The sequence below is a fragment of the Pelmatolapia mariae genome, linkage group LG16_19 (genome assembly GCF_036321145.2).
Source record: "Pelmatolapia mariae isolate MD_Pm_ZW linkage group LG16_19, Pm_UMD_F_2, whole genome shotgun sequence".
Taxonomy (NCBI): Eukaryota; Metazoa; Chordata; class Actinopteri; order Cichliformes; family Cichlidae; genus Pelmatolapia; species Pelmatolapia mariae.
The window spans coordinates 49,397,790-49,417,289 of NC_086241.1; the positions used below are offsets into that span (position 1 = coordinate 49,397,790).

At 36.3% G+C, this 19,500-nt stretch overlaps 2 protein-coding genes across 2 annotated transcripts; both read left to right on the forward strand.

Moving 5' to 3' along the window:
* Positions 1 to 1,096: 1,096 nt before the first annotated feature.
* On the forward strand, positions 1,097 to 5,548 carry LOC135933841 (CD209 antigen-like protein E). The gene is made up of 6 exons (XM_065472072.1): positions 1,097 to 1,217; positions 3,793 to 3,900; positions 4,207 to 4,467; positions 4,555 to 4,715; positions 4,785 to 4,915; positions 5,066 to 5,548. Exons 1-6 carry the CDS (start codon positions 1,097 to 1,099, stop codon positions 5,214 to 5,216), a joined length of 933 nt encoding a protein of 310 aa, XP_065328144.1. The 3' UTR covers positions 5,217 to 5,548.
* A 982-nt stretch (positions 5,549 to 6,530) lies between these two features.
* Positions 6,531 to 18,668, forward strand: LOC134644598 (uncharacterized). Its single transcript, XM_065472073.1, has 13 exons — positions 6,531 to 6,624; positions 7,754 to 8,020; positions 8,099 to 8,265; positions 8,868 to 9,004; positions 9,082 to 9,222; positions 12,747 to 12,895; positions 13,049 to 13,209; positions 16,748 to 16,940; positions 17,177 to 17,284; positions 17,433 to 17,693; positions 17,787 to 17,947; positions 18,019 to 18,281; positions 18,472 to 18,668. The coding sequence occupies exons 1-13, from the start codon at positions 6,531 to 6,533 to the stop codon at positions 18,620 to 18,622; spliced, it is 2,253 nt and encodes a 750-aa protein (XP_065328145.1). The 3' UTR covers positions 18,623 to 18,668.
* The last annotated feature ends 832 nt before the right edge of the window (positions 18,669 to 19,500 follow it).

Genomic DNA, 19,500 nt, shown 5'->3' on the forward strand with positions numbered 1-19,500 from the left:
AGGAAAGTCCACTACACCCACATTGAACTTGGTTTATACACAAAAAAAGCACTCATAGAAAAATCCAGAAACATGAATCAATCTCCATCTTTTAAATTCCAAAACCCTAAAAGCATTGTTTGCAGCGAGGGCGTAAAAAAGCTAATTTCATGTCCGAAGAAGGCAAATGATGGACAACTCTCCAGGCGATGCAATAAAAAAAGAGTTCGGTTTCACTTATCTATCCAAAGAATAATGTAGATGTTTGTCCATAATGTACATTGCCACGTTTAATAACAACCAAATACAGCAAACCAACCCAACACAAACACCTCATCCCAATTGTAAAGCATGGTGGTGGACGGGTGATGCAATCACTGTCGGGTTGACTGTAAACTCCTCTGCATACCAAAACGCTCTGCAGTCAAAGTAAAGGTCTGACAGCTGAAGCCTTGGCCAAACTGAGTCATGTGATAAAACAATTATCCCAAACACAGAACTAAATCTACAACATAATGACTAAATAAAGAAAATAATCAAGGTGTTGCCCACTTGAAATGCTGTTGACCTTAACAGAGCTGTGCACAAACCGAACCGAACCGAAGCAATGGTGTAAAGAAGAGTGGGCCAAAATTCCTTCACACACTGATGTGAGAGACTGATGAAGTTTGATTATTTCAAGTTGTTGCTGCTTCCACTTCTGTATAGTTTTTTTAAAAAAAATTAAATAAATAGTGATATGGTACAGTATGTTGTTTGGTCCTTTATCTCAGGTTGTGTTTAAATAATTCTAGGACCTGACATTCTTGTTAAAAAGTAATAAATACATTTTTGTGAAAAAAAGAGGAAATATTCATGGACAGTGCAGAAAACATTATTATTTTTAATTCGGCTATAAGAGTCAGCACATTCAAATCCTGTTATCTGAAAAGTGAACGCTGCAGCCAAAAATGAATCACAACTTTTTCACTTCTCCTTTTTTCCTCCCACACATTCCAGATTTAACTGGAATTGATTAATCAAGAATTTTTGATGAACTTGGCAAGTTCAGGTTGCGTCATCTCAGGCCAGTTGTTATTCAAATGCACATATGACCGATGCTGACTGAACAGTGAGAATGGAGGAGAGGAGAGAACCCGCGGGTGGCAATTTTAATGGTGGTTTTAAGGAATTCATTTGTGAAGAAGACTTCGACGACGAAGAGCATCCTCCTCATCATCAATCTAACAGGCACCAAGGTATAATAAATTAAATTTGTGTTTAATGGGCTTCCGTAGTCAGATTCCTGATTCTGCTGGTTATTTTTTTTTAACCAAGTTTGAACATACGACTGCTAAAATAAGCTAAAATACTATAATTATAAGATGCAATGATTTGAAACAGCTGGGTCAAAGATAAATTAAGGCTATATACCATAATAGAAAATTAGCGTGGGCCCAAGCTTTAGTGGTGCCATTTCACTTTAGTTTTATTATAAATCTTAATTTCTGATTAATGTTAAGTCAATTCTTGATTTCCTGTTGGTTCCCATTATCTCATTATCATTTTTCAGTAATTCAAAGTTTTTTTCTTGTTACTTCAGAAATTTAGTTGTCGTTTATTTATTAGTATTTGCCTTTAGTGTGCTTAGTGTTTTCCCTCAGTCTTTGCGGGTTCATTGTTTTTCCAGTTCCAGTGAAGAGTTTTGGTTTTTTGTTCTGTTGTGTTTTACTTCATATTCTTTTTGTTTAGGTTTTTTCTACTCTAGTGTCTGAAGTTCTGGATTCTTATATTTTAAGGCTTGAGTTTGACTCCTGTTTTGATATCCTTTCATTTTTGCAATAACTCGATTTAATTGTACTGTGAGTTCCAGTTACTGTTTATATCATAGTCCCTGGGTTTTGAGTTTTTGAGTGCAGGACTCATTCTAGTTTTTATTTTTACAGTTGAAGTTTAGTACTTGTTCTCAATTCCTTTGTGTTCACATGTCTTGTTTTTGTAGCCTTACTTTTGTGCCTACAGGTCTCAGCTTTGGTTATAATTGACTTAAGGGTTGTATTTTGTTAGATCTCCTTTATTTTTCTATTCTGTTCCTCCTTCTGTCTCATCTCTGTTTGTCTAACTTTCAGTGTTTTGTTCTTTCTGTTTCCGTGTCTCATGTTCAGTTATCTTTTCCTGTCTTTACTTTGAAAGGTTCAGTTTTTCTTCATGTCATGTGTATCTTTGCTTCCTGTCCATGCCCTCCTGAGTCCCTGATTAGCTGTGTCCCAAAACCTAGGCCGCATCCTTCGGTGGACCCGGCCTTCGTGGTCTAAGTGGGCCAGGTTCTCTGAAGACTGAGAAGGCCGGAAGTGCTAGGCTGGGACCGTCTAGCTTTCAGATTTGCTTCACCAGCTGTCTCGGTGGAGTTTAATAAACTCAGCCGTCTGCTCCTTGCTCACTAATATATCACATGACATTGGAGTTAATTCTCGACCATCCCACACTTCTGTTCAATCATTTTTTTGTTTGACGTTTATTCAGCTGTGTGAAAACTATAACTTTAATCTCAGCCAAACCAATTTACTCAGGAACAAATAAAGCACTGAAAAAAGCCAAACAATAACATTTTTAAGTTATCTAATTGACTGATATATCATGTATAAGACGATGTGCGGAAGTTCACTGTTCTCGCCAGCTCGAGTGAGCCTTGCCCCCGGTCAGCTATCGAGCAGGTCTCCGAAAACGTTGGAGCACTTTACCAAATATGCGATGTCTTGATAAATCGAGCAGATATTTGAAGATTGCACAGCTACATTCTCACCTGAAAATATCTTAAAAGTTTATTTTGTGACCCAGAAAGAGTAATATTAAAACCAAGTAGCTGCTGCCATCGTTGGAAACTGGAATTGGTGGGCCACGCTTTGAATTCTGGGATAGGTTGGGCCACAAAGGATACACCCGACCCATCCTTTGAATCCCTGGAAATGAAGGACGCATTTGGAGCAGCCTTCGAATTGGGACAGCCTTCGTCGCCTGGCTGTGACATAATAGGCCTTCAAATGCGACCTCTGAAGGATGTGGCCTAGGTTTTGGGACACACCTATTGCCTTCAGCTGTTTCCTCTTCCCTCAGTACCTGTTGCGTATATGTTTCACACATAGCTGTGTGTTCTGGATAACTGTATTCCCTGGTTCAGCGCTTTACTAACAGTCTTCAAAACCTTCAGGCACCTAGCAGTTCTTGATAGTTTAGTATTTATAGAGTTTGGGTGGTTTACTCGACTCTGATGTTTGAGCTTTATTTAAGTTCAGTTTCCTATTTTGGGTTATTTGTGTTTTTTTCCTTTATTAATTTCCCTCTTGGTTCCTTCTGTGTTTATGTCCCTTTGTGTTTCCTTGCTCTGGTCATTCTTTCGTGTTTTGTATTGTAGGTTCGTTTTTGTAGTGTCCTGTGTTAGTTTTGCTTCCCTCCCTTCATTCCTAGACTGTTAATTAGTTTCACCTGCGTCTCATCACTCACCTGTTTCCTATCCTCATTCAGTTCTGTTTTTATAGTCTGATCCTCTGTTTCTTTGTTGTTGCAACATATTTCATGTTTGGAAACATGTCTGTTTCCTGCTTGGCTCTTGTGTTCTTATTTATCATTTCTGCACTTTTAACACTTTGTTTTATTGGACTTTGTATTAATATTAAAGACTGCTTCCTTTGGGCCTTGATATAAGTATTTACAAAGCTCAGCAAGTAATAAAAAGATACATTAAGTTGTCTTTATAACATATAGCACAGCTTCAAGCAAGTTTTGTACATGAAAGATTTTCCCTGTCATTAAGCTGAAAATCTCTTCTCTCTTTAGTGTCCATGTTTACTATGAGTCCTGGGAGACGTTACAGACTGGCTGCAGGGAGCCTGGCCCTTCTTGCTGCTGTTTTGCTGATAGTTGATATCGGCCTGGGAGTCCATTGTAAGTCAATTAAACTATGTGAAATCCACTGAATGATTTTCATTGTCGAAAAGATACTGAATTTATTTAACAGCCCAGAACAACAACAACAAAAAAAGGTAAGAAATAAAAAAAGGTAAAGTACGTGAATAAAAGTAAAGATAATGTTTTAAATAACGCTGCCTCACTCTCTCTGCTAAAATGATTTGTACCTATGTACTAAAATATTTGTTTGTCAGTGTCAGTGAATAATGTTATTTAAGAATAATAAAAACAGATAAAACAACTAACCCTATTTTGTAGTAACACAGTCTTCAACACATGCAGACAACAAACTCACAGATTCTCACCTCACGCTCGATGATACCGAACGCATCAGCAAAGAGCTGGTCGTCCTCCAGGACACTTACAAGACTGCAGTGGAAACCATGAAGGACGCCAGGAAGCAGCTGGACAGCGAGATGAGCCATCAGACACAAACCAACTGGGAGTTTGAACACCAGACAAAACGAAGCAATGACTATAAAAGTCAGATGGAAAAAATCACAAAGGAAATTGAAACCTCAAGATCACGCTTATCAATGATTAGTAAGGCCTGTTTCACTATTTCTGTATATGATAAAAATGATTTGTTTCATAATTTTCTATAAATGTGTTATTATCTTTTGGAAACAGGCGATGGCTGCAAACACTGTCCTGCAGGATGGATTTTAATGAACTCTGTATGTTACTACTTCCCTTTGAAATCAAATGAAATCAAAACATGGAAGGAATCCAGAGATTTCTGTCAGCTGCAGGGAGGAGATCTTATAATCATAGACAGCCAAGACAAAGAGGTTTGTTAATATTTCTGTGGAGACCCGTTCATGTTGATTTTTTAAAATTAATTATAATTTTTTTGTTAGACCTCGACAGTAAATTTCCTAATAAATCATCAAGCTGCCTCCGAGCCCCCGACAGGCTTCTGGATTGGACTGAAGGATTCCCAAGAGGAAGGGACTTGGAAATGGTTGGATGGAACATTTCTCGTTCAAGGGTAAGAGTTCAGTATGCTACACACAGTAAAACTGCCACTTACTAAAATGAACTTCTCCTCAATAATACATGTGGCTGAGAGGGAAGATGAAAAAGTGGATGGATTGAAAGCAAATGTTAGCTCTGTAAAGTAAAATGTCTTTTACTTCAGGTACTGGAACGATGGAGAGCCGAACAATCTCAATGATGAAGACTGTGCAGCCGTGTATCCCAGAGTAAACTTCTTCAAAGCTTGGAATGATGTTAGATGTGGAGTCAAAATGAAATGGATTTGTGAAAAAGCGCCAAAATCCATGAGCTAAAATTTTTAATGAGGCATACAGTCTTAGATATGCAAACACTATCACCAAATCACTGTAAGCATTTAATTATCCAGTTTTCTTTAAATCTTCCAGTTAACATGTATAAGGTGGTTTTACTTTGTCTTCATTTTATTTTCTGCACCTCTCACTGTTTCTTTTGCTCTCTCTCTTTAACACACACACACACACACACACACACACACACACACACACACACACACACACACACACACACACACACACACACACACACACTGATCCTACTGATTTTCCCTCCCCATTCCTTTTATATATAATTTTCTTGAGTTTGTTTAATAAAATGACTTTACTAAACTGCCAAAAAAGTGTGTCGACCCTTTACGTCCTTAGCACAGTTGTTGTCTGGCTGTGGTTGCAGCTGTTATACCTGGTAAAATGACGACTCTTTACTGCTCCTATTATTATTAGCCACAGAAATGATATAACAGGAGTATACAGGTTGGTATTTTAAAGTCTTTCTTTAGAATTTCTCCCCTCAGATTAGACTCTGCTAGAAAGGTGAAACCAAGATGAGCTTGCAACAGAAAGATTTGAAAGAGGAAAATATGGAAAAGGAGAGGAATAACTCATGATCCCAAGCACACCACATCATCTGTCTAACCTGGTGGAGGCAATGTTATAACATGGGCATGTATGACAGTATAACTAGGTCCCATCACTTACTGTGAAAAGGAAACTTGGCAGCCTGTAAAAACATGTAATAACCATAGAAGATGCATCCTTTTATGTGTTTTGCATTGGGATGCTGGCCTTTGACTCTGCAATTGCAATCAATTACAAATCTTAGTAAACCATGTTTGTGTGACTTCTTTAGTCTCCTCCCAAAATGTAAAAGATAAACTATTACAAATATTCAGTAGAGCCATGTGCAAACATACCAATGCTTTACAGTGGAACAAGTGACACATGACCTCTCTAAGTAATTGTTAGATGCCAAAAAGAATGATTTATACAATGGACCTGAGAGGTCAAATGCATTGCAACTTAAGAAAACACCATAAGTGATTTTGGGAGACATTAACATGACGAAACACTGAAAGATGCTTTAAAGAAGAGGAGGAGTCATCTGTGTTGTGAGGGAGAAAAAAGGTACAAGGTAAGGTGTGTTCTGATTTCTTGATTCATGTCATACATTACATGTTTGCTATTAATTGCTGACAACAAGTTTTAATTAAAAACATCAAATGATAATGAATAGATCACACACATATACACATTTAAAATTCTGTTCAAAAAACATGATTTATGAAGACTAGACAAATGGACACTGGGGTTATGGCATTAACGGGTACAGTGAAGGTGGAGTATGACGATGTGAGTGGTCTGAAAGAGGGTGTGTTTGTGGCTCATGTGATTCTATTGAAAGATGGTAACTAACTTTATTTTGTGTTACAGTGCAAACTATGTCCTGTACAAATACAACAGAACTGGTTTGATTGATCTTGTATCATATTCGGATCTTCTTTCATATATTACCTAAGCTATGAAAAAAAAACCTAATAAAGGCTTCATAGGACACCGAGTAAATGAGACTATGGGACATGCCCACACGTGTATATAAGACAGAAGAAAGCAGCTCAGTGCACAAAACCTGCAGCAGTGCAATGGAGACACAGCAGAAGACAGGATCAGTTTTCTTCAACAACTATAAAATATTTAGAAACGGTATGGTCTTAAAATTATATTTTGCCTTCTGTTATACTTTCTGTTCATTGTTTAGATTTTAATGATTGAAGAATTCTTACAAATAAGTAATAAGGAATGTAGAGTTCAGGTTCACCATAATTAACATCAAATATGACATTTAACTTATGTAAAAGTGTAAAACTCAAAATGAGCTAAAATACCTTCTAAGTTACTTTATCCAAATTTCTGGTTTTGCATTTATTTGCTGAACCACTTGAGTTTTTGGCTGCTGTCAACAACAACCTGATTAAAAATGAATTATTTTTTTTTTTAAATTTAAAACCTTTACAACCCCCCCCCCCCCAATATTGTCTGAATTCAAACACTTTTTTTCTTTTTAAAATCTATATGTGTGACCCTGTATTATAGGTGGAGATGGATTTAACCGGTGGGTTATTCTGTGTCTGGGACTCTTGAACGCGGTTCTGTTTATAGCCGCTGTTGTTCTTGGGATTAACTGTGAGTATTACAGGTTGTATGACCTTACAATTTCATTTTCCCTTTTCTGTAGAATTTCACAATGTATGACGACCCTGAGTAATCCCATAAGGAGAACTGATGACTTTTTTTTTTTTTTTTTGATGATGATGATTGCAAAATACTTAGAAATGTAGTTTGACCGCATCCATTTCAACATGATGATCATTTTTAAACAGTTTTGCTATATAATACAACATTTAGGTGATTATTACATGCTTTGCATAATATAATATAATATAATATAATATAATATAATATAATATAATATAATATAATATAATATAATATAATATAATATAATATAATATAATATAATATGTTTCCCTGTTTAGGTGCCAAAGTCAAAGAGGACTCCTTGCACATTTCCAACCCAGTTGTAACACAGCTCTTCAGTGAGCTCGACTATCTCCGAAGCAACCACAGCGATGTGATCGAAGCTGAAGAGGAGGCCAAGAAGGCGTTAGAGAGCGCGATCAACAACCACAAACAAGTAAAGGTGAAAATTGAGGAGCTGAAGACCGTCAATGATGGTTATCAGAAACAGATGCAAGCACTGCAAATGGAGAAGGCAAACCTGAAGTCCAACATATCAGCTTTAGGTGAGAAACTTTTATCCTTATTTATGTTTTCCTGAAATGTGTTAACTTGAAAAGACGATAACTCTTTGTTTCTCTCAGAGGGATCTTGTGGCGGATGCCTCCCTGGTTGGGCTCTTTTCAACTCGTCCTGCTATTTCTTCTCCTACACCGAGTCCTCTACTGTCAAAAAGAACTGGCATCAGAGCAGAGAGGACTGTGTTAGTCGTGGCTCTGACCTGGTTGTGATCGATGACCAGGAAGAACAGGTGGGTTGAAAAATAAGCAAGAGAGGAAAAGTGACAAAAAGTAACTAAACAAGACAAGTTAACAGCTATACTAGAGTTGACAGAAAGTCATTAACATGGAATTGAACTTTGCTAAACTGAAGACTTAAGAACTTATTATTCCAAACATTCACACCTTATTTTAAGTATATGATGTTTTTTTATTATTTATTTGCATCCTTGTTGTTACAAGATCATCACACTACAAACAGCCAGCAAGCATGATAGGAAAACCAATAGTTCATTCTGTTACTAACAGCAATCAAACAAGCTAATCATGTTATCAGTAATATACTGTATTAGCAATGAACACAAAGTAATGCTGACTGGGAAGGTTTAGGAATTTAGGCACAAACTGAGGTAGATTCACTCTACGATACATCAGGAGAACATAGATGTAGAACAAAATGGGTTTTGCTGCTCTACAGAAGGCAGAGTACCAACAAATTCATTATAATTCATTACTTATAAAATCCAGCATCATAAAAGGAAAGACTGACAGATCCATGCCTGAGCTTAGATAATGTATAATTGAAGCTAATAAATGTTTAAACATACTGATTTTTTTCTTTTTGGTTACACAGAAATTTGTCAGTAGCAGCATCCAAAATATGAAAACCAGTGATCAGTGGTGGCAGAATGGATTCTGGATCGGTATCACTGACATAGAGACTGAGGACAGATGGGTTTGGATTAATAATGTCACAGAGGTCGAACAACGGTGAGAGCTGAAACAATTTCTTTTCTTGTTTGATAATTCATTAAACATATTTTTTTAATGAATGTGGATTTTCTCAGGTACTGGATGGATGGGGAACCCAACGACCAGGGAACCCATGGAGAGGATTGTGGGGTTGCAGTTTCCTCCATCTTCAATCCCTGGAAGACTCGTTATGATGGAAGATGCCACTGGCATAATTTACACTGGATATGTGAAACGCCATTAACCTCCTAGGACGTGGCGTCCATATGTGGACATCACATTTTGGGTTGTCTAGACCAAAATACTTTACAAGGGCCTGATATCCACTTACGAGGACATTATACTGTCATTGTTCTATCGAAATTTAAATCAAATGTCCTCATATGTAGATCTCATTTTTCTCAGAAACAAAAATCAGGTAAAATAAATAAATCCCTGTAATTCTTTGTTTTTACATTCATCAGGTCCCAATCAGCCCAAATAGCAAAGTGAAATTAAAAATGCATGCCATGAAAGAGTTCAGGTCTTAGCAGGTTAAGATCAACTCTATAGCACTATAGCAGTGGTTGCTATGTCCTTCCAGTCTTGCAGAGTATATTACAGTGCAGTTTTGAACATTAATAAATACATTCAAGACTTGTGTTTGGATTATTAAAATGAATTTTGACCTGTATTTTTTAACTGTATTTTAACACTTTTGTGCATTGGTTTCTATTGTTCGCAGAAGATCATATATATATGTGTATATATATATATATATATATATATATATATATATATATTTTATGCTCAAACACGGAACTTCTATTTTTTAAAACATTGGAATTTGTTTCAGATCATGTGAAAACCAATATTATTCTTTTATTTAGTGAATTTTAATTTAACCAAAATGTACTTATTGAAGTTTTCTCCTGTTAATTAGTGTGAAACAGACATGACAGCCATGGCTACTGGTGCTTGTTTCTGTTAATCTATGCCAGAGACTTTAAACTGGTGAAGGTTTGATACTGAAAATATAATATATTTGGAACAATGTGGATTTGGCTTCACATTGTGACATTTCGAGTTGATTAAAATTTGATTTGGTTGCACTTTTTGATAGAGATTAAATATGTTTTCAAGCCTTTAAAATCTATGTGACTAACATCTGTACTTGTGAAGTTGTGAGAGCTCAAAAATGCTAGAGAGTAAAGTAACCACCTAAATGTACTTCAATGACCTATAACGCTGAAAAGATTTAAAGAGTAAAACACTCTCCCTCTCCTCACTCTCATATCTGACATGCCATTTTACTAGATACACCTGTGTGCCCAAAAAAATATCTGGTCCCTTTACTGAGTAATCTGACTAAATCTGCCTCAAACACGGCCCCCACAGTGTGTTTTAAAATAACTATTAAATACTTGCAAACATTATCAAAAATCTACCTAGATGATTTTGATTGGGTTTTTTTTTTCCAAGTGATGCATTCAGCTCAGTGCTGACAACATCATTTGAGACCAAGACCTTCTTGATTTGATGTCTGTCAACTCAAATTTTTTGCTTTCTTTCTTTTTCTTAAAAAAAAAAAAAATCTATATCATATTCAGTTTTTGGTACTGCTACTGCTCTAATGTATTTTGTTTGACCAACTGTCCCACATCACAACACACATCATCTCATATATCAAAAATGTATCAGCTTTCAGCATTCACATTAGATTTTCAGCAGAAAAATGTTAAATAAGTTGTTTTTTATAAGTGAGCTAACTTGACAGCTTAAATTAAAAGTTTGAGCTTCAAATGGCTCCTAAGTAATTTGTAACCTAACACATCAGCAACCAGTTTAGAATTATTAATCATGAAAAAAAATAGCAAGCAGTACTGCAAATTATTGGTCAGTGTCACAAGTCTTTAACGGGAATTTGCGACATCAATAAAATTGCTGTTAGCTTACCCCACACCAGTTGTTCGGTTTGTTCACTTCACAGATTACGCAAAGCTGCTAACTGAAGAGTGAGCTGAGGGTCTTCTCTGACATTTAGCATTAATAAATCAAGTTGATTGATTATTATTGATGTATAATCAGGCTCTATATTATTTTAAAGACCTTATAGTACCATATCTCCTGATTGCAGCACTTCGCTCTCAGACTGCTGGTTTACTTGTGGTTACTAGGATATTTAAATGTGTAGAATGGGAGGCAGAGCCTTCAGCTTTCAGGCCACTCTTCTGTGGAACCAGTTCCCAGCTTTGATTCAGGAGGCAGACACACTCTCTACTTTTAAAAGTAGAGTTTCTGTTTCTGTTTTGACAAAGCATATAGTTCGGGCTGGATTAGGTGACCCTGAATCCTCCCTTAGTTACGTTGCTAAAGAATTAGGCTGCTGGGAGTGTCCCATGATGCACTGAGCATTTAACCTGCTTTCACCCCTTTTCTTTTCATATTCTTTGAATTCTCTCAGAGAGATCACATCCTGTGTATCTGGAAAGTAATTGTAGCACCCACACATTAATAACATCTATCACTTCCCTTTTTGTTTTTACAGACAGCAGATTTCACTAGAACTGATTGTTGATGACCTCAGCAGTAGCCGTCACAGATTGTTGCTTAAATGCACTGACATATGACTGATTTAGACTGAACAGTGAGAATGGAGGAGACAAATGGTGGTTTTCAGACACTTGTCTATGAAGACGATTTGCACGAGGAAGAGTATCCTCCTTACCATCAGTCTAACAGGATACAAGGTATAATCATTCAAATTTTTATTCACTACACTCCCATAGTCAGGTTTCTGATTCTTTTGATTGAAGTAAGTTTTTACAGAGTTAAGATATAATGACAGGACTTGATGATCTGAGACAACTACGTATAAGGTTTACATGCTCTAACAGGACGTTTCTAGTTGTTAAATTGAACTACTAGTGAACAGTAATATTATAAGTAATATAAGTAATTTTAATCTAAGTTCTAAAATGATCACATTTTAATCTTTTAAAACTTCATCAGAGTTATGTGTGTGTTACCTGCCTTTAAGTTAAAAATTGATCATTTCCTACGTGTTTAGTGTCCATGTTCACTATGAGTCCTGGGAGACGCCACAGACTGGCTGCAGTGTGCCTGGCGCTTCTTGCTGCTGTTCTTCTGATACTGAATATTGGTCTGGGGATCCACTGTAAGTCATTATGAGTTACATGAGTGCAAAGAAATGTTTTCATTATTAAATCATTTCTTGCATTTTTCTTTTGCAATTCAGTAAATGGTTATCAAACTTTGCCAATAGTCCAAAACTGTAAACTGCAAAGAAAGCAGCAAATTTTTACTTTAACCTCTCTGAGCGGCTCCTTAGTGCAGCGGTTAATACAAGTGGCTAGCAAGCAGACATTTCCTGGATCAGTACCAGCCAGAGACACACTGGGGAAGTGTGATGGCCCATGAAGGGCAACCTGTGTAGGAATGCTGCCAAATCAAACATGAGGAGCTCCCTTGTGATAAGGGTGGCTACTTTGGACTTAAAAACAACTCACTATCAAAATGGTTTCTGAGTAATTTGCTGTCAACCTGCTTATTGATTCATTGTACTGCTGCTAAAATGATTCATACAAATCTTGGAAGTTTACAATAACATTTCTAAATAAAATAGATGATTTGCAATGTTGTCAAACCAACTGATTTATAATATTATTACTAAAGAATAAGAAAAGTAACAGTCTTCTACACTTGCAGACAACAAACTCACAGACACTCACCTCACCCTCGATGATACCGAACGCATCAGCAAAGAGCTCTTTAACCTCCAGGATACTTACAAGACTGCAGTGGAAACCATGAAGGAAGCCAGGAAGCAGCTGGACAGCGAGATGAGCCATCAGACACAAACCAACTGGGAGCTTGAACACCAGACAAAACGAAGCAATGACTATAAAAGTCAGATTGAAAAAATCACAAAGGAAATTGAAACCATGAGATCATACTTACCAATGCTTAGTAAGGCCTGTTTTATTATTTTTGTATATAATGAAAAGCACAATGATTTGTTTCATAATTTTCTATAATGGTGGTATTTTCTTTTGGAAACAGGCGATGGCTGCAAACACTGTCCTGCAGGATGGATTTTAATGAACTCTGTATGTTACTACTTCCCCTTGAAATCAAATGAAGTCAAAACATGGAAGGAATCCAGAGATTTCTGTCAGCTGCAGGGAGGAGATCTTATAATCATAGACAGCCAAGATGAAGAGGTTTGTTAGTATTTCTGTGCAGCGGTGTTCATGCAGATTTCTGAAAATTAATTTTTGGTTTTGTTTCTTTTTTTGTTAGAACTCAACAGTCAGTTATTTGATAAATCATCAAGCTGCCCTGAGACAAACTCGTGACCTGGTCTGGGAGACTCCCTTTCCTCACCGTGTGAGACCTTGGATGCCTCACAGAGACCCTGAGTTTGCGGACTGGATAAGAAGAAGAAACAATTATCAAGATACGTCTCATACTACGTCGCGGTTCTGGATTGGACTGAGAGACGTCCATGAGGAAGGGACTTGGAAATGGTGGGATGGAACATTACTTGCTGAAGGGTAAGAGTTTAGTGTCATTTAAAATGACTGCTTTCATTTCAAATGTCAGGAAATATAAACATAAGCAACAAAAGTGCACTGTACATTGAGATGTCTCCAACAACACTACACAGCTTATTTTACCTGCTAGAAAGGACTAGGATGAGTTATAAACTTATCAAATTGCATTAAAAGGGGTTGGATTAAATAATTATCAACTCAATATCATCTATCAGTACAGCAATGACATATGTGCACATATATGCATACGTAGACATACACATCTCTATATACACATACATAAAAGCCACAAAGCACTGTACAAAAGTTAAAACACAATTAATTTTAAGAGAATCGTGTTATTTAAATAACAGAAACAAATCAGCAGGAATCCTGATTAAACTAATGCACACTGTGAAACTTGTGTAAATCAGCAGTCAGTTGTGTTTGTAGGAAATGGTCACTTAACAAGAACTCCTGAAGGATAAATGATATGAATAAGATAAAACGTGAATAACAATTCATGTGTATCGAGTGAAAGGAAATGCAGTGTAACTTGTCGTTTGCTTCAGGTACTGGAACGATGGAGAGCCGAATGATCACAATAATAATGAGGACTGTGCAGCGTTGTATCCCAAAGCAAACTTCTACAAGAGCTGGAACGATCTTCCATGTGAGACCAAAATAAAATGGATTTGTGAAAAAGCACCAAAATCACTGAGCTAAGATTAATGAAATAATGCATCACAATCCTACATAAGCACATGTTGCTATCACACAAATCTCTGTAAGCATTTAAGAAACTTTTTAGCAAAGTAGCAAATCTGCCAACTAAGATGAAAAAGGATTATCCAACACATTTAGACAAAGTAAACCGCTGTTTTTTCCTTGTGAGTACACTGTATTTATCTACAGCAATGCTACAGTAAATTGTTCATTTATATTATACACAGACTTACAGTGTTTTACACTATTAACACAATGTTATACCATATTGTCTGTTGATGAACACGTTAATAAACACTTACAGCTGGTAACAATTAAATCTACAGCTTTAATATCCTGTTTCTGTTAGCAGCCTGTGTAAAAAGGGAAAGATGATAAATACAGATGCAAAGTCACTGATTATACTTCAGTGAGTATTTTTAGCTGTAGAAAATATTTTGAAAGTATGAACTAATGTATGAAATGCTCTCATCACTAAAATATATGTGAATCTTTGAAAGTTCAAACTAATCTTTATTTAAACTTCTTCAGTTCCTTGAATGAAGTCTGCACTTCGGTCATTAACTCTCATCACAGGAATGCTTTTTGGCAAATTTTCAGCACCAGTAGTGGCTCATTTAAATATTCTTTCTTGTTAAGATGCTAAGCTTTAGTCATGACGTCATGAGACATAAAATTGTAAATGAATGGTGATATTGACTAGACCACACCCACAAGCACCAATCAATATAAGCCTTTGGATTTTTAATCAAATAATGTGGACAAAACACTGTGAAATTCTGCTCTTTGGACTTTGAGGGGCACTTTTGTGGCATTTATGATGTTGCCTTTGTTAAGATTAAAGAAAAGCCTGAATATGGTGACGGCTGAAAAAAATGGGTCACAGGATAGAGGATTATTTGTTAGGCTAGGAAAAAACTAATATGTGGACAGAAACTTCACGAGCTGTCTCTCACGTGCCTTGTTATATGAAAGTCGGTGTTTAATTTAGGGATGGTACAGGGGTCGCTCCAAATAATACTACAGCTTGGTTTTGTGGGACACCAACCTAAAATTGCTATAAGTCACAGGCCCTATCCAGATCAGTCATGCAGGACATGCTAGGAGAAGTTACCGACTGCTGTAGCAGGGTCTATGCTCAGAGGTACTTCTAATCAGGCACCAATCAAGCACCTGGTTGTCAGCACATGGGGTACCAAAAGCTTAAAGCAAGAGTCAATAGCAGAATATGTTGTTTGGCATTGACAAATTGGGTGTTTATATTAGGCACAACCTACACACTCAAGTCTGCTGACTGGCTGTAGCTCTGGAGGTACCGCAGGTTATCTATTGATCAGAAGGTTGGTGGTTTGATCCCTAACTGCCCCAGTCTGCATGCCAAATATCCTTGGGCAAGATACTAACCCCGAGTTAGTCTGCGATGCATCAACTGGAGTATAAATGTTTGTGATAGAAAGCACTTAAAACATAGAAGAAAGTACTTGTGTGAATGGGTGAATGTAGCAAGTGTGTAAAGCATTTTGAGTGCTGCGCAAGAGTAGAAATGTGCTATATAAGAATCAGACCATTTACCATTGTGTTTCTTACAAGCCATTTTGATGCTAGTTTTAAAGTCAGATTTATAATAATGATCAAATAGCAGTCAGCAAATAAATGAAAAGTGTTGAGGCACACGTTTTAAACAAAAAACACTGTAATAGTAGTAATGGAGTTCTTGGGATTAACTGTGAGTATGACAGTCCATGTAACAAAAAACAAGTTCAGTTTCCTTTTTCTTCAGAATTTCACAATGTGCGATCACCAAGAAAATGAAAAATATTCTACATGTTTTATTTTACTTTTAAAAAAAAAAAAAAAAAATGCCATCCATACATTGGCACCAATTGTCTTTTGCAATATGAAGGTTTTTATTAGCGTGTGCTCAAATATGGGACACCTTGAATTTTATTTTAATTAGAAAGTTTTTGATATATGCATCCCAAATTAAAGAAATGATTAATTTGCACGTGCTAAGAACAGGCAATGGCATTTTCAGGTCTTTATCTGTCATGGTTTTTGGGATATTGATAATAAGTCATTGCATCATCTGGTTATTGGTTTTACTCAAAATTTTCCTCTGCGGTAAAAATGGGTGAAAAGAAGCAATGTTCAAAAATATATCTTAAACAAATATTTCATTTATGAAACTGAAACTTCACAGCGCTCGATATATCTGTTCAGACATTGCATCATAAAAATTGTTTGCAAAACTTTTATCATGGTAAACAAATCAAAATGTTATATTATGAATCACTGCATTGTGTTGCTCAGCATAGCCTTTGTTCATGTTTCAACATTTTTTTTAGAGCGATCAGCATATTCATATCCTCCTTATCAGGAAACTAAAGGGCACATCTAGATGTATGAAAGATTTGTCTCCCTTTTAGTCACTTCTCTTTTTCACAACTTAACTGGAAGTGAATGATTAACAAGCCAGCAGTCCCAGGCTGTGTTGAAATAGGGTAGCATTCCTCCACTTTCTTGCTCACACCACCAGCACATGACGGATTTCGACAAAACATCAAGAATGAATGCATGGAGAGAACCTCCAAGTGATTTCCATAGTGGATTTGAGACAGTCACATGTGAAGAAGACCTGTATGATGAAGATCATCCTCCTTGCCTTCAGTTTATCAGGAACCAACGTATAAAAGGTTAATGTACTTTTATAGCCGTGTTTTCTGATTATTCAAATGATTGTTTTATTCAAATGTTTGAAACATCACTCATAGAACAAGTAAGAATAATTTGATAGATCATATATAAAACTAACTTAGTCACATTAAGTTACATTACCTCTTTATAAAACAAGCCACAAGTTATTGTTTGTATAGTTTCATGCTGTTCTAACAAGTAAGTTGTAACAATCAGTTATTTTTTCTTTGTTAAGTGTCCATGTTCAGTGTGAGGTCTGTGAGACATTACAGACTGACTGCAGTGAGTCTGTTTCTTCTTGCTGCTGTTCTCCTGATACTTAATATTGGCCTGGGAGTTCACTGTAAGTCGGATTGAATATGTCTAGTGCACAAAATCATTTTCACTGTGAAATAATGAGCTCTTTTTGGAGTTTACCAGCCATTGTCTTAGAACACAGAGAACAAAATGTGTACGTGGTTATTGTCTAAAATTGTCTGAAACACTTGCAGACAACAAGCCCACAGATACTTACTTCACCCTTGATGATACTGAACGCATCGGTAAAGAGCTCATCGACCTCCAGGATACTTACAAGACTGCAGTAGAAAGACTGAAAAGTACCAAGAAGAGGTTGAACAGTAATATAAGCCACCAGAAACTAACCAGCTGGGAGCTTGAACACCAGACAAAAAGAAGCAACGACCATAAAAATCAGATGGAAAAAATCACAAAGGAAATTGAAACCATGAGATCATACTTACCAATGCTTAGTAAGACCTGTTTTATTATTTTTGTATATAATGGAAAGCATAATAATTTGTTTCATAATTTTCTATAATGGTGGTATTTTCTTTTGGAAACAGGCGATGGCTGCAAACACTGTCCTGCAGGATGGATTTTAATGAACTCTGTATGTTACTACTTCCCCTTGAAATCAAATGACATGAAAACATGGAAGGAATCCAGAGATTTCTGTCAGCTGCAGGGAGGAGATCTTATAATCATAGACAGCCAAGATGAAGAGGTTTGTTAATATTTCTGTGCAGCGGTGTTCATGCAGATATTTGTCTATTTATTAATTTATTTAATTGTTAGAACTTGACAGTAAGTTACCTGATGAATCATCAAGATGCCCCACTACAGACTGGTGACCTATTCAGTGACCAACCCTCCTTTCAACATTACATGAGTTATATAGACCACTCCATGATACACGACTACTCAGATTATTATGAAGATGCCTCTGGGATGATGCCTCAGTCAAATCCAAAATCTCCAAAAGCTTTCTGGATTGGACTGAGTGATGTCCAAGAGGAAGGCACTTGGAAATGGTGGGATGGAACATTTCTTACTGAGGGGTAAGAGAGAAATATGTTGCACACTGTGAATCTTGGGTAAATCAGCGGTGTGTTGTATATTTAGAAAATGGTGTCTTATTAACATGATTCTTGTCATTATGAATTAACATGAATGTCAATAAAAGATGAGCAATGTGGGTTGAATGAAAGCAAATACCATCCCTGTAGAGTAACCTGCCATTTGCTTCAGGTACTGGAACGATGGAGAGCCAAATGATGTCAGCAATGAGGACTGTGCAGCGTTGTATCCCAAAGCAAACTTCTTCAAGAGCTGGAACGATGTTAGATGTGACACCCAAATGAAATGGATTTGTGAAAAAGCACCAAAATCCATGAGCTAAAATATCTGTAATACAATTTTACATATGTGCATGCTACTATAACACAAATACCTGTATATAATACAGTACAACACCTATATAAAATATAGGTGGTATATAAAATAAACAGTTGTTTATAATATGTTTTTTCTTTATAATAATAATAATGGATTGCATTTATATAGCGCTTTTCGAGACCCTCAAAGTGCTTTACACTCAAAATCAGAATATCTTTATTCTTATTGTAACAAGTATTAAAAAAATTAAGTGCAGTGCCTGCGGTGTCAAGAGAAGAAAGTTTAAATATAATTATCAAAGAAGTATAAAAAAAAGTAGAACAGTCATTTGGTAATAATAAATAGAACCCTATTGCACATAAATACTATTGCACAGAATGTCACAGGATGTCATCCATTGCATAGTATTTGTCGAGTTAAAAAAGCATTAAACGTGTAACCTTTAAAAAGTGTTTGAATAAATGCAAACGTGTTAGACTAATTTCGAGGAGGGGGGAGGGGGTGTTCAAATAAAAAAAATGCATGATTGGGAACAAAAGCTGTGCGACTTTCATCACTGTGACAAACTTCATCAACATGATGTCATATAAAATGTTATTATCCAATGGAAAATATTAGATAACCCCAGCTTATATACAGTATATTGTTTATTCATAATATACACTGATTTATAATTTTTACCTGAACACTTTTTTACCAGGTTGCCTGTTACAACCTACCTCCAGTTACAGCTTTTGACAATTACATTCATCAACAGTTATATCTGATTACTGTTCAAACAGCAGTTTTATCAGCTAAACAATTAAAATTCCAGAAATCGTGAAGCAATCTGAAAAAACAATCAAAAAAACAAAAAAACAGGAGAACACATTTGCAGGAGGA

What these genes read in the sequence shown, in the direction of transcription:
- LOC135933841 (XM_065472072.1), top strand. Translation starts at nt 1,097, where the DNA reads ATGGAGGAGAGGAGAGAACCCGCGGGTGGCAATTTTAATGGTGGTTTT. An exon ending in ATCACGCTTATCAATGATTA is followed by an intron (nt 4,468 to 4,554) that starts GTAAGGCCTGTT and finishes TTTTGGAAACAG; the next exon opens with GCGATGGCTGCAAACACTGT. An exon ending in TAGACAGCCAAGACAAAGAG is followed by an intron (nt 4,716 to 4,784) that starts GTTTGTTAATAT and finishes TTTTTTTGTTAG; the next exon opens with ACCTCGACAGTAAATTTCCT.
- LOC134644598 (XM_065472073.1), top strand. Translation starts at nt 6,531, where the DNA reads ATGGCATTAACGGGTACAGTGAAGGTGGAGTATGACGATGTGAGTGGT. An exon ending in TGTGATTCTATTGAAAGATG is followed by an intron (nt 6,625 to 7,753) that starts GTAACTAACTTT and finishes TTCCCTGTTTAG; the next exon opens with GTGCCAAAGTCAAAGAGGAC. An exon ending in ATCATACTTACCAATGCTTA is followed by an intron (nt 17,694 to 17,786) that starts GTAAGACCTGTT and finishes TTTTGGAAACAG; the next exon opens with GCGATGGCTGCAAACACTGT.